Below are 18,541 nucleotides of genomic sequence, written 5' to 3' on the forward strand. Positions count from 1 at the left end.
AAAATCTTGCCTGAATGTCTTGTCTCCAAATTTCACATAGATGCTATCAATGAGGAAGTCCAGCAATTCACATATTGTTTTCTCAGTAACATCCAGATGAAATTTTGTAAAACACTGAATTCCTACCAGCTTCCATTACTTTTCCGGATTCAAGAACAGACACAGGCCTGTTTCAAGCTTTGAAGATATTCGACAGTGACCAATGAATATGGATAACAAACTGTCTGTAACAAACATCTGTTATTTATATGATAAAGGCATTTACAAGCATTCAGACAAAATAGGGCAGGCACACCTTACGTTACCACACCAATCTCAACTGAATACCATGACGGTTACGATTGATTGCGTGCAACCAACTAATACCTCAGTGGTTAAATCACCGCAACATCTTTTGTGACAGAATTCTTCATTCGTAATGTGCAGACTGCGCGGGTTCGAATTCTTCTGCCGACACACGATTTTCATCAAATTGCTAATAGTTCTGTCATTGTCAAGAGGTCTCTTACTGACAATTGCATGGTTATGCTTAACGATTCGAAAAATACGCAAATATGGCGAAACTTCAATTTCGTGTTTGATGTGAAAACTCGACGGAGAGGTTCGCACGTACAAAAAAGGGGTGACAAACTCGCAACTCCGCTGTTTAATGACACGCCAATTGTAACTCTCTCACATTGCAAAATCGACAACAATAGCTCGATGCAGTCAAGTGCAGCCATATGATGGATGTGTCGGTCTCCGAATAACTAAAATTGTGCAGCAATCTATTTTAACAGCGCCAAGCGAAAAAAACCTTGCTGCAACCAAGTGCACCCGTACGCTGTTTGCGAGACTTCTTAATCTGAATTGATTTGAGTCATGTGGCGATGCAAGGGTGTGTGATATCGCCGGATCCTGCCGCATTCACTTTGCAACGATCAATTAATCAAGTGCAGACAGATATCTCCTTCTCATTATTGTAGCGAAATGTCTGATATACACTATAGAATTCAAGGCGTCTTGGAAATATATTATATATCTAATTCTTATATAAATACATGTATAAGACACGTTTCGTGTTAAAGCAAAAGATAGAAAGGCAATTTTAACAATGCACGTATTTCCCATTCATTCGCATTCGCAACACAACGATGACAGAGTGGCTACGTAGAGTCACGTGAGGTGATTATGACGTCACAAGCAGCTGAAGGTGTCGATGCTGTCAGATATACAAGTAGAACGGTGCGGGAAATTTGAACCTTATAACCTGGAGTAGGTGAGCTATGGACGCCATCTGTTGCTGTGAGCCAGTTGGTTTAACTGTTTAGCTGTGCTTTCATATTTCCATGTAGTTTCTTGGTCAAATTGAAATTTATTGACGTTGCGTTAAAATGAAATTAATGTTTCAGTCAGAATATATTTTGATAGAGTTTTATCTGGGTAACAATTACCTATGATCTAAGATGCTAGCACTAGAACAACTCTTCAGGTCCGCTCACATAGTGCCTCAATAATCTGTCTTTAATGAATGTTTATTGCCATAGTGAAAACTCAATGTTTTAATCTCTTACCCAAATAATGTTTTATGGCTGAGTATTTGAGTGCCACGAATCTACTGTATCTTGTACTTTAGTCGACATAGGGTAGTCTTAGTTCCTTATTTATTATTTCTGTTCGGAGAAATAAATACCTCTTCATAGCTCATTTGTTTTTACTTCAGAACGTGATTGGTCAATATGATTCTAATGACCTTTCTCGCCATGGCGTCCCATGAAGTCAAGAAATTCATGAAGTCTCGTGGTAAGTACTCCACTTAAGTATTGTCACGAGTCCTCTCTCTGTCATAAAGCAATCAAATTCTCGATTTTCAAGAGAGGGGCATCCTAGTATCTAGCAAATAGTTCCCGCAAAAAAACAACTCTTTCCATTTCCACTCCTAGGAATCGGCGTAAATGTCAAGGTACATTCAGCTGAGCGATCTTTGTAATAAGTGTATTGGTCGGACCACATCATCAACGTAAGTGCTACACGTGACTCAAATGACGACACGTGACAATGAAAGGAACGGCCAATTTGTGAGACAGAAAAGCAAAACCCCAGACTAAGATCGATTACACAGAAGAAATAAAAATACAGGATGCTAATGAAGTAATTTCTTTTATTTAAATGAATCCATATGGCGTTAATAACATAATTACGTTTGTTGCAGAGCCTCACATCGGCCTTGAGGATAACAGTTTCAACAGATGGGGGGATATGGACCCAGGACAGGCTCCCTACCTCCTGGACGACCTGCTCCCACCACTTCCACACCCCAGCAACTACCACGAGGACGACGGGCCGTTCACTGCCTACTGTCCTCCCAGCTGGATGTACAGAACAGAGTATTACGTCAGTGAGGCAGACAACTTCGGGAGAAAGTTCCCTGCCGGCAAGGCCTTCGTTGTAAGATAAATACAGTACTGGCTCCAGAAAAAAGTAGTGCCGTTTGCGTGTGGGGCACTGGCGTTTAATAATTTTACAATGGAATTTGAAGGTCACAGAACACTGATAACATGCGTACTTAATGTTCAATGCATTTTGATTTAAAATTTTGTTGAAACCAGATTCAATATTTATAGTACTGAATGAATCCGTCATATGATGTTATTTACAACTTTACAATATTGTCCGTCATGAAGCAATAACATATTACAGAATATATTGTTATTATTTGCTATTTTTTAATGAACATTATTGTTACAAATGGCCTTCTTTGGTTTCTATGTAGTATTCCAAGATACTGTAATCTCATTTCATTCATACATGTACAAACATTTGTTTTAATAAATATCTCTCATGGTTCAGTGAAAGTGTTGCCCTAGAGACAAAACTGATGTCATGTTTATTATGTGTTGCAAGCTTCATTTTTATGTCATCAAATCTCCTTTCCAGATATTAGCGACTGACCAACAAAAGCAATGTTCCAGATTTTGTTCGGTTAGTTAACTTTGCCCAGGTGGGATCCTGTGTTAGAACAGGTCTCAAGTGATATATGCTTGTTGCTTGGTGACTGTTTCTTCCATGTTATCGAACCCTGATGGCATGGGACATTGCTCACTGTATCAATCACTGGTTTGTCTGGTCAACTGGACTAGTACTTGACTGTAAGCTTGCACTCTTGTATAATGACAAACAAATAACAACACATCATAATCTGTGACAATTTGCAGGATTAATGCACTTTTACCAGAAAGAGTATACTGATAAATTAATTTACAAATTCATTAACAATTTCACAATGGTGCATCCCCGTGGTGCCCAGTTCCAATTTACATAAACAAATAGACTCAATGGTAATATCTTTATTTACATGATATATATGATGTATGTACAAGGTCTGCCACATTAACTGACAATGCACCAAACACAGTACTGATGTAGAAAATAACAACCTGGGACATCAGGAAGTACGTAACAGTTAATCAAACTATCGAGTTGGATCCATCCATGGCCAAATGACAAATTACCACTGATACTGCATTGCTGCATTGGCAAAAGATCCGTGCAGATCCGCGGTAGAATAGATCTTCAGCAATCCATTCTTGCCGTAAAAGGCAACTATGCTTGTCGTAAAAGGCGACTAATGGGATCGGGTGGTCAGGTTGCTGACTTGGTTGATGCATGTCATCGATCCCAATTGCGTGGATCGATGCTCATGATGTCACTCACTGGATTGTCTGGTCCAGACTCGATTATTTACAGACGGCCGTCATACAGCTGGAATATTGCTGAGTGAGGCGGTAAACAACAAACAAACAAAGCATTGGTAAAGTACAGACAGTAAAGTCATGACAAGAAAAAATACTGATAACTGTCTGAAATGCACCTTGTTTGTAGAGACATGTGGGTAATATACGCAATATGTTGCAAATTCATATCAAATAAAAACAGCTGTACCAATATTTGCATTAGACTATAGGATCAGAAAGAAGTGTAACAAAGCGATACAACAAAACAGCTTGAACATCTCAAATTGATCGATGCAGTAGTGGCAATGACATTTTCAATATGCTTACCATGTTGAAAATTATGAATCCGTGAGCATGTTGCGACACAATTGCTTGAGACAAATGCATTTTGACAGCTTATAAAAAAAACAAAATTCAGAAAAAAGAAAAACTGGAAAATCAAAGCGATATGGAGAATTTATCATCCAAAACTGGCTCCCACAGGTGATATGGCTTGGATTAGATCAAGCGATATCTACACTGTAGATATCGCTGTAATGAAATTACATCACAATGCTTTGCAGACCATTGTGACGTCACTGGTTACCATGACGTCATAATCAAATGACATCACTAATGGCTCTGCTACTAAAGCTGTTAGCAGTACTTTTTACACTGAAGACACTGCTAATTACTGTCTACAAATTGAACAAGTTTGAAAAATGATGTTGGAAAATAAATAAAATCTCACCCTCGTGTCTTTTGATATCAAATATATCAACACTCGTTGATAAAAGTGGCAAAAATCCTCGGCAAGCCTCGGAATGTTTCCACGTTTATCAACTCATGTTGATATATTTGATATCAAAAGACACTCGGGTGAGATTCTCTATATATATATCATATACAATGACAATTGATATGTTGTATATATATATATATATATATCATATATATATACAACATATCAATTGTCATTACACACTTTTTCATAATTCCATAACTTTAAACTGCATAATGAGCAATAGGTTAATATTGTTCTTATGGCTGCTGTTTAAAATTGAATCAGAATTCTATGAGAATTTCTTGACACAATAGCTGGAATATTTGGCCATGTGGTTTAGAGGAGATGTAAAAATGTTACACAACGGATGGACATGCAATGCATCACACCATGAGATCACATGTGAAGAGCATTGCAAGACTGTTCAATATTTAAGCCATAACATTTGTATCAAAATGCATAAAGTTCTTAGCTGGAGTAACGGGGACAACAGCATCGTAAGTTAAAAAGTTTGATTTCATAATTCACAGAAGCAACTGAATAATTAATAGATGTTTATAATGTATCAAGATGCAGGTACAAGGCTCTAGGTCATCGCTTCTTGAAAGTACAAGGATCTAGGTCATCGCTTCTTGAAGGTACATGTGTCTAGGTCATCGCTTCTTGAAGGTACATGTGTCTAGGTCATCGCTTCTTGAAGGTACATGTGTAGGTCATTGCTTCTTGAAAGTAACTGTGTCTAGGTTATTGCTTCTTGAAGGTACATGGATCTTGGTCACTGCTTCTTGAAGGTACATGGATCTTGGTCACTGCTTCTTGAAGGTACATGGATCTTGGTCACTGCTTCTTGAAGGTACATGGATCTTGGTCATTGCTTCTTGAAGGTAAATGGATCCAGGTAACTGTTTCTTGTAGAAACATATGTGTCCAGAAAATCGCCTTCTTGAAGGTACATGTCTAGGTCACCGCTTTCTTGGTTATCGCTTCTTGTAGATACAGGGGTCCAGTTCAATGCTTGAGTTGAGAGGGGCTTCCTTCATACCACGCACCTTCTTGAAGTGGAACAGATAGAACATCTTGTTTGAGGTGTCCTGAAACATCATTAAGTTGTCATTGTGAAGTACTTGAATCAACAAAGAACCATTTCTTTGTCACAAAATGCAACAATATCTCAAATGTCAACCCCATAGACCAGGCAAATGTGGGATTAAAACCCTGAATCAGTATATTCTGTCATCGCTAAGGCATAGACTGTCCGACTATTTATCAAAATAGCTTCCAACATCAGGGTTTTACCTTGACTTACAATAGTGGGAGTCCATGGGATTCCCAATAATTAGTTATAAGGGTCCTTGCAGGGAATATGAGGGTCCTGTAAAGTAATGAAATGGTGTTGTGTACTGTACGTTTGGATAATTACTTTAGAGCCGGAATGAATCAATGATCATGTGGACAGTGGTCATGATTGATGGATGAAATGACAGACACCCATAACTGCTCCTGATGCACTGTAGGTACAATGAACATTACTGTGCATCTCTTGGGATGTAGGCTATTCTTTTTCTGTATCCAATCTCAACATTTGTGCATACTGGATGCACATTTCTGCGTCGCGTAACACCCTGCAACATCAATACTCACTTGTATCCAATGAGATTTGCAGTGGATATTATTTCCATCTATTATTAAAATCCTGATTATCCTTTAAAATTACCATCCATTCCATATTTTCAACAAAACAACAATGGGCAAGACCTACCTTGTTGACAATTTCAAATCCAAGTTTCTCAACTTTTAATATGAAAGCACCAACTTTCTGAAAACGACTCTCAACTTCAGCAATCATCATTACACCCCTGAAACAACAAAACAAACAATATTCAAAATGAGTGAATGTTGTTTAACCCCACAGTCAGCAGGATTTCAGCAATATCATGGCAGTCTATAAATATTCAATCTGGGCCAGTAAAACCAGTCGTTGACTCCATGAGGGTGAATTATCGCTGAAGATATCGGCACAGATACTACAGAAATGTACCCCAGGTACGATTTTGTATACAGAAATGTACCCTAGCCAAAATCAAAATACAGTAGACTACGGTTATAACGAACTCGAGGGGACCACTAATTTTAGTTCATAATAACTGCAGTTCGTTATATGCATACATACAGCATATATACAACAAATGGTCAGGACTAAAAATAAGTTTGTTATATCTGTCAGTTCGTTATAAGCGTGTTCGTTATAAACATAGTTTACTGTACAGAAAAAGTACCTGGTTCCCTAAACGGCGGGTGTGTCCATATTCCCCAACACGAAACCGAAACCAGTTCATGTTTAGTTCCGGTTCGCCTGATTAGTATCATTACGAATGTATGCGTGCATCGCGGATATTGCCAGAATATTACCTTAATGTACATACGTCACTGTGTATGATTGTTTCCTATATGATACGCTGGAATGCAGCTTAAGAAGATAATTCAAAGGTTTCCCCTGACGAACGCATACTGCCACGTTAAATGTAACCGCGGTTTGGCATACAGGAAGTGACAAATACCTAAAGAACCGGTTACAAGCATTGCGCCCTGCGGCGGAATGGACTCAACCTAGGGTACATTTCTGTAGTACCTGAGCCGACAACGACCCCTTCAGGTCAGGTGACACCTTGTACCCACCCAATCCTCATTAGTCTTCCAACAAGCAGTGGGCAGTGAGACCTATCTCCACAAGGCGTAGACTATTCACAAAAACAAAATGTCACTGTGTTGTATAACCAATGATAGAGTTGTCAGTTTTAAAGCAACACTTCTTGAAAAGATGAAACAATAGATGAGCTTTCAGTTATGATATTATCCAAATCAAAATGGAACATAACTGCAAATATGTTTATTATTGTTTAACTTTCTTTCATCTCTGACTGATTAAGGTAAAAGCCTTACCCTTTTTTGAGAATCCTGTTTGCTTCCAGAAGGTAGTCTACAAGATTTGTGCCCATCAGTGACAGACAGAACACAGCTACATCCACACACCCGGCATCTAGGGGCACCTGCATATACAACATAGTTAGAACCATCAGTGACTGACAGAACACAGCTACATCCACACACCCGGCATCTAGGGGCACCTGCATATACAACATAGTTAGACCCATCAGTGACAGACAGAACACAGCTACATCGACACACCCGGCATCTAGGGGCACCTGCATATACAACATAGTTAGAACCATCAGTGACTGACAGAACACAGCTACATCCACACACCCGGCATCTAGGGGCACCTGCATATACAACATAGTTAGAACCATCAGTGACTGACAGAACACAGCTACATCCACACACCCGGCATCTAGGGGCACCTGCATATACAACATAGTTAGAACCATCAGTGACTGACAGAACACAGCTACATCCACACACCCGGCATCTAGGGGCACCTGCATATACAACATAGTTAGAACCATCAGTGACAGACAGAACACAGCTACATCCACACACCCGGCATCTAGGGGCACCTGCATATACAACATAGTTAGAACCATCAGTGACAGACAGAACACAGCTACATCCACACACCCGGCATCTAGGGGCACCTGCATATACAACATAGTTAGAACCATCAGTGACTGACAGAACACAGCTACATCCACACACCCGGCATCTAGGGGCACCTGCATATACAACATAGTTAGAACCATCAGTGACTGACAGAACACAGCTACATCCACACACCCGGCATCTAGGGGCACCTGCATATACAACATAGTTAGAACCATCAGTGACAGACAGAACACAGCTACATCCACACACCCGGCATCTAGGGGCACCTGCATATACAACATAGTTAGAACCATCAGTGACTGACAGAACACAGCTACATCCACACACCCGGCATCTAGGGGCACCTGCATATACAACATAGTTAGAACCATCAGTGACAGACAGAACACAGCTACATCCACACACCCGGCATCTAGGGGCACCTGCATATACAACATAGTTAGAACCATCAGTGACTGACAGAACACAGCTACATCCACACACCCGGCATCTAGGGGCACCTGCATATACAACATAGTTAGAACCATCAGTGACTGACAGAACACAGCTACATCCACACACCCGGCATCTAGGGGCACCTGCATATACAACATAGTTAGAACCATCAGTGACAGACAGAACACAGCTACATCCACACACCCGGCATCTAGGGGCACCTGCATATACAACATAGTTAGAACCATCAGTGACTGACAGAACACAGCTACATCCACACACCCGGCATCTAGGGGCACCTGCATATACAACATAGTTAGAACCATCAGTGACTGACAGAACACAGCTACATCCACACACCCGGCATCTAGGGGCACCTGCATATACAACATAGTTAGAACCATCAGTGACAGACAGAACACAGCTACATCCACACACCCGGCATCTAGGGGCACCTGCATATACAACATAGTTAGAACCATCAGTGACAGACAGAACACAGCTACATCCACACACCCGGCATCTAGGGGCACCTGCATATACAACATAGTTAGAACCATCAGTGACAGACAGAACACAGCTACATCCACACACCCGGCATCTAGGGGCACCTGCATATACAACATAGTTGGAACCATCAGTGACTGACAGAACACAGCTACATCCACACACCCGGCATCTAGGGGCACCTGCATATACAACATAGTTAGAACCATCAGTGACAGACAGAACACAGCTACATCCACACACCCGGCATCTAGGGGCACCTGCAGATACAACATAGTTAGAACCATCAGTGACAGACAGAACACAGCTACATCCACACACCCGGCATCTAGGGGCACCTGCATATACAACATAGTTAGAACCATCAGTGACTGACAGAACACAGCTACATCCACACACCCGGCATCTAGGGGCACCTGCATATACAACATAGATAGAACCATCAGTGACTGACAGAACACAGCTACATCCACACACCCGGCATCTAGGGGCACCTGCATATACAACATAGATAGAACCATCAGTGACAGACAGAACACAGCTACATCCACACACCCGGCATCTAGGGGCACCTGCATATACAACATAGATAGAACCATCAGTGACTGACAGAACACAGCTACATCCACACACCCGGCATCTAGGGGCACCTGCATATACAACATAGTTAGAACCAGTCACTGATAGTCAGAACACAGCTACATCCACACACCCAGCATCTAGGGGCACCTGCATATACAACATAGTTAGAACCATCAGTGACTGACAGAACACAGCTACATCCACACACCCGGCATCTAGGGGCACCTGCATATACAACATAGTTAGAACCATCAGTGACTGACAGAACACAGCTACATCCACACACCCGGCATCCAGGGGCACCTGCATATACATCCATATGCCTGGCTTCTAGGGACACCTGCATATACATCCACACACCCGGCATCCAGGGGCACCTGCATATACATCCATATGCCTGGCTTCTAGGGACACCTGCATATACATCCACACACCTGGCATCTAGGGACACCTGCATATACAACCACACACCCGGCATCTAGGGGCACCTGCATATACATCCACACACCCGGCATCTAGGGATACCTGCATATACAACCACACACCCTGCATCTAGGGACACCTGCATATACATCCACACACCCGGCATCTAGGGATACCTGCATATACATCCACACACCTGGCATCTAGGGACACCTGCATATACATCCACACACCCGGCATCCAGGGGCACCTGCATATACATCCATATGACTGGCTTCTAGGGACACCTGCATATACATCCACACACCTGGTATCTAGGGACACCTGCATATACAACCACACACACGGCATCTAGGGGCACCTGCATATACATCCACACACCTGGCATCTAGGGACACCTGCATATACATCCACACACCCGGCATCCAGGGGCACCTGCATATACATCCATATGACTGGCTTCTAGGGACACCTGCATATACATCCACACACCTGGCATCTAGGGACACCTGCATATACAACCACACACCCGGCATCTAGGGGCACCTGCATATACATCCACACACCCGGCATCTAGGGATACCTGCATATACAACCACACACCCGGCATCTAGGGACACCTGCATATACATCCACACACCCAGCATCTAGGGATACCTGCATATACATCCACACACCTGGCATCTAGGGACACCTGCATATACAACCACACACACAGCATCTAGGGACACCTGCATAAACATCCACACACCCGGCATCTAGGGGCACCTGCATATACAACCACACACACAGCATCTAGGGTCACCTGCATATACATCCACACACCTGGCATCTAGGGGCACCTGCATATACATCCACACACCCGGCATCTAGGGATACCTGCATATACATCCACACACCCGGCATCTAGGGGCACCTGCATATACATCCACACACCCGGCATCTAGGGATACCTGCATATACATCCACACACCTGGCATCTAGGGACACCTGCATATACAACCACACACCCGGCATCTAGGGACACCTGCTGAACATCCACACACCCGGCATCTAGGTATACCTGCATATACATCCACACACCTGGCATCTGTGGGCACCTGCATATACATCCACACACCTGGCATCTGTGGGCACCTGCATATACATCCACACACCTGGCATCTAGGGGCACCTGCATATACATCCACACACCTGGCATCTAGGGGCACCTGCATATACATCCACACACACAGAATCTAGGGGCACCTGCATATACATCCACACACCTGACATCTAGGGGCACCTGCATATACATCCACACACACAGAATCTAGGGGCACCTGCATATACATCCACACACACGGCATCTAGGGGCACCTGCATATACATCCACACACACAGCATCTGGGGGCACCTGCATATACATCCACACACCCGGCATCTAGGGGCACCTGCATATACATCCACACAACCGGCATCTAGGGACAACTGCATATACATCCACACACCTGGCATCTAGGGACACCTGCATATACATCCACACACCTGGCATCTGGGGACACCTGCATATACATCCACACACCTGGCATCTGGGGGCACCTGCATATACATCCACACAACCGGCATCGCGGGGCACCTGCATATACAACATACCAAATGTGTTGATATAAACCACTTACCTTTGACATATCACATGCAGTGACTCTTTCATTGACTGAGACAAGGTCAAACGAATGAACTTTGACCCCAGAGATACTTTGAGCCAGTCTTGCACTTCCACATCCTAAATCTGCAATGACAGTCTTTGGGGTTCTGAAAAAATACAGTCCAACATTATCATGTTCATAAGCATACTATCTATGGTTGTCTCGCTTGTCTTAGACTTACAATTAGCAATTGGGAATTTATCATTTATCAGTTTGTTCAAACTTGTTAGTTTCTATTACTTAAAATACTTGATTTGTTGAATATTTATGATCATGATGATAAATATGTGTTTATGTGTAATTGTTCACAGATCAAAGAAATGTTCGAATATTTTAAATATTTTGAATAAATAATATTCAAAATAACATTTTTCTTCACAGGTACTTTAAAAAGTAAATACATGTCCTTGATACTGTAACACTAGTAAACATTCTGCAGCTTTAATGACAGCATCACTTTTCCTCAATTGAACCAGCCAAGGCAATAACTCAATGTTAAATAAATACCATCCATTATTATCTTGGCATGCAAGTAACAAATCTGTTTGTTTGTTGTTTAACGCCATACAGAGCAATATCAATGGATCTGTAAACCTTTAAACAAAACAAACGATGTCCTCAAAGGGGAATCCTGGTTAGAATTGGTCCCTAGCAACCTATCCTTGTTGGAACAGGCAACTAAATTGATCGATGATCTTCCTCAGTGATTTAGTTGATTGCGTGTCATCACTCCCTGATAATCTGAAACGCCGCACACATCAATCACTGGATTCCCTGGTCCAGACTCAATTCATATACAACCTGTCGCCATACTCCTAGAGTGAGCTAATACGTTTGGTTTAACACCGTTTTGAACATTATTCCGGTTATTATTATATCAAGGTGTGACAGCTTGATGTGGGAAGACCTGAGAAGGGATGCATGTCTCAGACGTTTACCATTTCAGTGAAACCCATTAGTGGGTTTGGTGCTGACAAACCAGGACTCGAACTCATGATCATAGGTCTCTGGCATGCCCAAGGTAGGCAACTCTGCACACAGAATTGTAGCCCCTTATTGCTAGAATATTTTAAGTGGCGTATTAGAAAACAAAAAACAAAAAGATGTGTGACCTTACTTATGCCTGGCGTTGATCTCGTTGATGATGATGTCCAGTGGATCAATTGGCCACTTGCTGACCTGTGACCTATAACCTTCGTGATATACATGGAAGGCCTCCTCATCATCAGCAAACAGCTGCGCCGCCTCGGTGCCCGTTGTGGTGTACATCTGCTCATTGAGATAGCGGAAGCGCGCAGCGGACAGGCGTTCATGCATCCTGTCTGTTAAAGACTTCCCTTGGTTCCTGCCTCTCCTATTCACTTTCTTCTCGAGATCCTGCTTCAGAGTGTCCATCTTTTTCTTCTCAGAGGACATAATTTCTTTCAATTTCTTCACATCGAAATTTTCTTTTGGGGGAGTTTTTATTTTCGTGGGACTGCTTGAGGTGTCACTAGTATCAGTTGAAGTACCGTTTGTAAAACCTTTCTTTTTAATCACCTTCTTAGGTGTTTCTGTAACCTCCACTGATTTTCTCTTTTCTTTTTGTCCATTACCAGAAGTTAATTTCTTCACATACTGTTTCTTATCAGAGGAAATGATTTCTTTCAATTTCTCCAAATCGAAACTGTGTTTCTTGGGAGTCTTCAACTTCGTCACATTCCCAGAAACATCACTCTCAGGTTTTGACTTTTTTTTCCGCTTCTTTCCACCAGCACTTTTTTCAAAAACATTATCTTCTGAATTCTCATCAGTTCTATTTTCACTAAGTGTAGAGACATTCATATTCACTTTGTTATTTTTCACCTGTGGACTTGGATGATCAGAAACCACTAAATTCTTCTTGCGTTTCTTTTTCTTCTTTCTATCTAAAGATTGTCCTGGCTTAGTTTCGCCACTATCATCCGTGTTTTTCTTTAACAAAACAAATTGGCCTTTCACATCTGGGTTTGAAGCTACAGCCACACTGCTTGTGCTCCCATCAGTGCTGTCCGATATTTTACTAGCATCAGCTAGATGTTTATATTTGTTCTTCTTACATGTCTTCTTCTTATGCTTGTGTCTTCTTTCCTTCCTAGTCAGAGGGGTATCACCCTCAACTCTACTTTCATCCCGTCCCTGGGTTTCTTGAACGTTCAGCTTCTTAGATGCTGACTCATCATCTTTGTCTTTTTCTCCACTTATTTTTTTCCTTTTTAATTTCTTTTTCTTGTCACCTTGGGAATTTTCAGACTGATCAGGTTTTGCAACATTTTCTTGTGAATGAGACACAATTTGTTTCTTTTTCTTCTTTTTCTTTTTAACTTTTCCCTCGCTGCTGATATCCCCAGCACTTTCTGGAGATACCGACATTTTCTTCTTCTTCTTGCTCACTGAATCACTGTCCTTGTGAAGGTTTTGTTTTCCAGATTTTGCTACTACTGGTGTAACGTTTGTATTTCTCTCCTCACTGTCCTTGTTTTTCTTTTTCTTCTTCGGAGTAGGACTGGTTTCGTCAGCATGTTTTCTCTTCGCAGGAGACTTTGTGTCACTGGTGTTTGTCAAGTTTGGATCAGAATGCTTCGACTTCTTTTTCTGAAAATACAAGTGTAATCAGATATGTTTTTTCAGAGCAGATTTTAGTGAATTCTGGACCTATTAACAGTAAAAATGATAAGCCAGGCATAAAATATATACAGTCAAGTCCCGTTAATCCGACATTGTTGGTTGCATATGATTATGTCGGATTAACGAGTATGTCGGATAAATGAAATTAGGTAGTAGAAACGTTCATGATCGAAAATTTGACTACACGATAGAAAACGATACGAACACGTTGGAAAAGAATATGCAGCTACTCGCCGACTCGTCTCGCATCAAAACACGGGGCTGTGTACTCACGGGCGAACCATGGAGTACGCTGATCACTGTGTTGGATTAATGAGACTGATTTTCAGCAATTCGTTGCAAATTAGGTGTGTCGGAGTCAGAGTGCGAGACTGTCGGATTAACGGGTCTAAATAGCACTGATTAAATCGGTTCCCATCATTTGTGTCGGATAAAGCCGACTGTCGGATTAACAAGACTTGACTGTATACAGCCATGGGATCCCTTTTGCTCAGAATTGTTTGTTTGCTGTGACAGACTGTACCGGTACTCAGCAATATTCTAGCATTGGACCAATCACACAGAGAGTGAGTTTGGTTTACGCCGTTTTTAACTTTTTTTCTGAGTGAGTGAGTGAGTGAGTGAGTGAGTGAGTGAGTGAGTGAGTGAGTGAGTGAGTGAGTGAGTGAGTGAGTGAGTGAGTGAGTGAGTGAGTGAGTGAGTGAGTGAGAGAGTGAGTGAGTGAGTGAGTGAGTGAGTGAGTGAGTGAGTGAGTGAGTGAGTGAGTGAGTGAGTGAGTGAGTGAGTGAGTGAGTGAGTGAGGCCTTCCAGCCATGTACCCATGCAGGGAATTGTACCCAGGCATGACTAGTGAATACATTAACCACTAGGCTACCCCACTACCTATTGTTTAATCTGAAGTACTGAAGTCACAGTTTGTGATACGTAAATTAATAATATTTCATACATCCAGAAAGACCTTAACAAGTAGCATTGATGTTGTATAAGTGGACTTAAGTGGGCAGTAAATTGCCTATGGCAAAAGAATTTGTCCTGACATTACTGACCTTATTTCTGGGAGGAGTTGGTGTGACAGGGTCAAACAGAGAAGAAGCAAGATGGGCCGCCTCGCCATCCACATTCCAGTCCTCGTTGTCAAACATCGCTGTACTCTGTCCTGTACTCAGCTCTGTCAGCATGGATCAGTTGCCAGACCTGCAGAAGTGAGTGAGTGAGTGAGCTGCCGAAGTGAGTGAGTGAGTGAGTACAGATTTAAGCTGCTTTGGGCAATATCCCAGCAATATCACGACAGGGAACACCAGAAACGGACTTTACACATTGTGCCCATGTGGGGAATTGAACCTGGGTCTTTGGCATGACAAATGAAAGCTTTAACCACTAGGCTACCCCTCCGCCCACCTGCAGAAGTAAACAGCCAGCATGACTACAGTGGAATCAGTTAAAATCAGACCATATCGGATCTCTGTCAACAAAACTAGACCCTTCCAAACCTCTGTCAACAAACAGTCAATACAGGACCAAATGTATGGTCTCCTATTTACTGGCACTGTGTTTATTTATCATAAAGTAAAACCTGTCTAACCCAAACTTCCTTCAGTCTGTATTCTGAACTGGAAACTGTGTGACAAAGGACCAACTTATGGATCCTCTCTTATCTGGACTAACTCCTTGCCTGCAACTAAGACACTCTCTCAAAGTTTATGTTTATTCACAAAACATGAATTAAAAATATAGATTGCCATTTTTATCAAAGATTTGTATATTGTTGTTAGGATATTTCTTCTTCTTTCAATTAATTACAAACATTGTAGACATGGTAGAAACAGGGAACAGATTCTTGTATACATGGTGTAATTTTAAATATTGTCTGTGGTCTTGTGACAGAGGGGCACAGGTGGCCCAGTTGTCTAGGCCACCGCATTTCGCTGTGCAGAGACGCGTCCCTTGGCATGCCAGAAACCTATGGTTGTGGGTTCCAATCCCGGTTCACCCCGAATATGTTTCACCGTTTGTCATCACCATACCCGTGCTCGTGGGTTTCACTGAAGTAAACCCATAAGACCTGCATCACTTCGGGCTTTCCTCCCACATTAAGCTGACCAACGTAATATAACTGGAATACTGTTAAAAGCGGCATTAAGCCCAACTCCCTCACTCAATCTTGTGACAGCAAGGGAAGCAACTCCTGCTAAAATCTGAACCACTGTCCTAATCAAACATCACTCAGCCCCAGACAGATACAACTGTATCATAACTATGGTTCACACAACACTTGATCCACCAAACTTAAAGGGACATTGCTTTCACGGTTCTGTGTGTTTCTAAATCATGCATGAAATAATTTTCATGCAGCCACCTGAGAACCTCTGTCACATCTCACGCTGTCCATATATATGTGTTTTCATCTGTTTCATTTTGGACGAGCCCAAATATTTAGATGAACCAAGGTTCATTCAGATATGGAATGAAATTCAGAAATTCAAGGCTTTTTCTAGGCTTTGAACTGTAATTTTCAAGGCTTTTTAAGTTGGGCTATAAGCCTTAGCCTGTCAATATTTGTTTAAATCCAGCATACTATATATTGATCATGTTCAAAGAAGATTGATTTTCACCATCAAAAAATAAAACTTATAAGTCTGTCATGAAACCTTCAAGGTGTTTGGCAAATCTAACACAATGACAAATCACACTTAAACATCCATGGTACATAACTGTTAGTTTTGTGTGTTTTAATACTTTTATTAACTAGGATATGTTATTTTGCATACGTTGTACAAATTCAAGACTTTTAAAGCTATTTGGGTGATTTAGAAGGCTTTTCAAGGTTGACACTAAAAATCAAGGCTTTTCAAGCCTGTACAAACCTTGCATACATAACTTTCATTTAGAAAATATCCTAAAATGTGAAAACTATTTCCATTTGTGTACTTATCCTCCACCTGTTTTCATCCAAGCCCCACGGAGTGCTAGCGATATGGTTACTTTGATGTGGAAAGCTTTATTGTCATTCACCTCACTGTCGCAGTTGCAGTGGTATGTCTACATAGTAATACAAAACAATATGTAAATTGCATCGAAAGGCTTGTATTTGGCCAGTCTGTACTTATCTCAGTGTATGTGCATTTGTTTACAAACAAGAGAAAAGTCTGGTCATGCGATAAGCCTTCAACCGCAGAATGGTCAACACCCTGTCCCTTTAAAGCCTTTCAAAGGTCCCATAGAGGCAAAAATCTAAATTTTCAAGGGTAAAAAGTAAGGCCCAAGAATGGCTCTATTTGTACATTCAAATACACAACAAAAACATGTCAGTCAACACAACATTCTTCTGAGTTATAGACAAATCTTTTGATGATGTTATCAACCATTAATATAGAAACCATGAATGTAACTTCTATTTAACAGCAGGGTTAACCACACTGGCCAAATTCACGACATAACTGATCAAATTTTCAAGAAAGAATACAAATAATATTAAAATAAGGCCTGAAAACGGGTAGCCTGACAAATTTCAGGCTTTTTTCAAGGAGGACATAGATCAGGATTGGCAGTACTAGAAAGTTTGATCAAACTCAATCACTGTACACACAAAATCTCAATACAATATGAAACATAGTCGTCATGGATGCTCCATGCACAAACTCTGCTTAAGCAGCTTTCTGAGAAAGCCGGTAGTATGGGATATCTGCCATTAAACAGATCTTAAACATGTTAACGTTTGAATTGTTTGATATGCATTACCATGAACCCTAAATATCGTATTATGTGTCCATGGCATTGCTTAGAAGTTGACGGATATCAAAGAAGACAAAATTTATGGACAACAACTTCTTTATTCATAAATTGTGTCTACTTTGTCATGTTAACTTGCTGTTGTCCCTTATGCCTAAATCAATTGGAAATTATAAAAGTACGTCCAACAATATTGATAGAATCAGGTACGTGTGACGTAAACTTATAGAATGAATTGAATAGAAGTCAAAAGAAAATGAACAACGAAACTGAAAAATACATGTGACCGTGTGGTCCCCAAACAAAACATCAAAAGCATCCTGCATGTAATAACTGACTAGATTCTACCCAAACGTACCGTTATATTTACAAGCACATGTTTTCACATTTGCACGTTTCAGTGTTTACGATATTAAATTACACACCGATTGCCTCCCTTATGTATAACAAAAAGCGCGAAAATCGAAACACGACTTATTCGAGTTGTTGATCTC

General features: G+C 41.3%; 2 protein-coding genes across 6 annotated transcripts; one reads left to right on the forward strand and one right to left on the reverse strand.

Moving 5' to 3' along the window:
• Positions 1-1,178: 1,178 nt before the first annotated feature.
• On the forward strand, positions 1,179-2,858 carry LOC124146973. Of its 2 annotated transcripts, none has more exons than XM_046517559.2 (3): positions 1,179-1,258; positions 1,703-1,782; positions 2,192-2,858. In XM_046517559.2, exons 2-3 carry the CDS (start codon positions 1,719-1,721, stop codon positions 2,434-2,436), a joined length of 309 nt encoding a protein of 102 aa, XP_046373515.2. In that variant the 5' UTR covers positions 1,179-1,258; positions 1,703-1,718; the 3' UTR covers positions 2,437-2,858. The 2 variants fall into 2 exon arrangements, with proteins under 2 accessions (XP_046373515.2, XP_046373516.2); XM_046517560.2 differs by having other exon boundaries at positions 1,186-1,254.
• A 1,768-nt stretch (positions 2,859-4,626) lies between these two features.
• LOC124146975 (ribosomal RNA-processing protein 8-like) lies at positions 4,627-18,530 on the reverse strand. 4 transcript variants are annotated; one of them, XM_048387705.1, is made up of 7 exons: positions 18,406-18,530; positions 15,365-15,512; positions 12,790-14,285; positions 11,646-11,778; positions 7,417-9,551; positions 6,236-6,332; positions 4,627-5,567 (listed from the first exon to the last, which is right to left on the reverse strand). In XM_048387705.1, the coding sequence occupies exons 2-7, from the start codon at positions 15,494-15,496 to the stop codon at positions 5,454-5,456; spliced, it is 4,107 nt and encodes a 1,368-aa protein (XP_048243662.1). In that variant the 5' UTR covers positions 15,497-15,512; positions 18,406-18,530; the 3' UTR covers positions 4,627-5,453. The 4 variants fall into 4 exon arrangements, with proteins under 4 accessions (XP_048243662.1, XP_048243663.1, XP_048243661.1 ...); XM_048387706.1 differs by lacking the exon at positions 18,406-18,530 and adding an exon at positions 15,901-16,220; XM_048387704.1 differs by lacking the exon at positions 18,406-18,530 and having other exon boundaries at positions 15,365-15,555.
• Positions 18,531-18,541: the final 11 nt, after the last annotated feature.

The sequence above is a fragment of the Haliotis rufescens genome, unplaced genomic scaffold (genome assembly GCF_023055435.1).
Source record: "Haliotis rufescens isolate VD_foot unplaced genomic scaffold, xgHalRufe1.0.p SCAF_7, whole genome shotgun sequence".
Lineage (NCBI taxonomy): Eukaryota > Metazoa > Mollusca > Gastropoda > Lepetellida > Haliotidae > Haliotis > Haliotis rufescens.

Bases quoted from the DNA above. Each gene is read 5' to 3' on its own strand.
- LOC124146973 (XM_046517559.2), top strand. From the start codon at position 1,719: ATGATTCTAATGACCTTTCTCGCCATGGCGTCCCATGAAGTCAAGAAA. The intron at 1,783-2,191 runs GTAAGTACTCCA...CGTTTGTTGCAG, and splicing joins GAAATTCATGAAGTCTCGTG to AGCCTCACATCGGCCTTGAG.
- LOC124146975 (XM_048387705.1), bottom strand. From the start codon at position 15,496: ATGCTGACAGAGCTGAGTACAGGACAGAGTACAGCGATGTTTGACAAC. The intron at 6,333-7,416 runs GTAAGGCTTTTA...TTGTTGTTTCAG, and splicing joins AACAGGATTCTCAAAAAAGG to GGGTGTAATGATGATTGCTG. The intron at 5,568-6,235 runs GTAGGTCTTGCC...ATGATGTTTCAG, and splicing joins GATTTGAAATTGTCAACAAG to GACACCTCAAACAAGATGTT.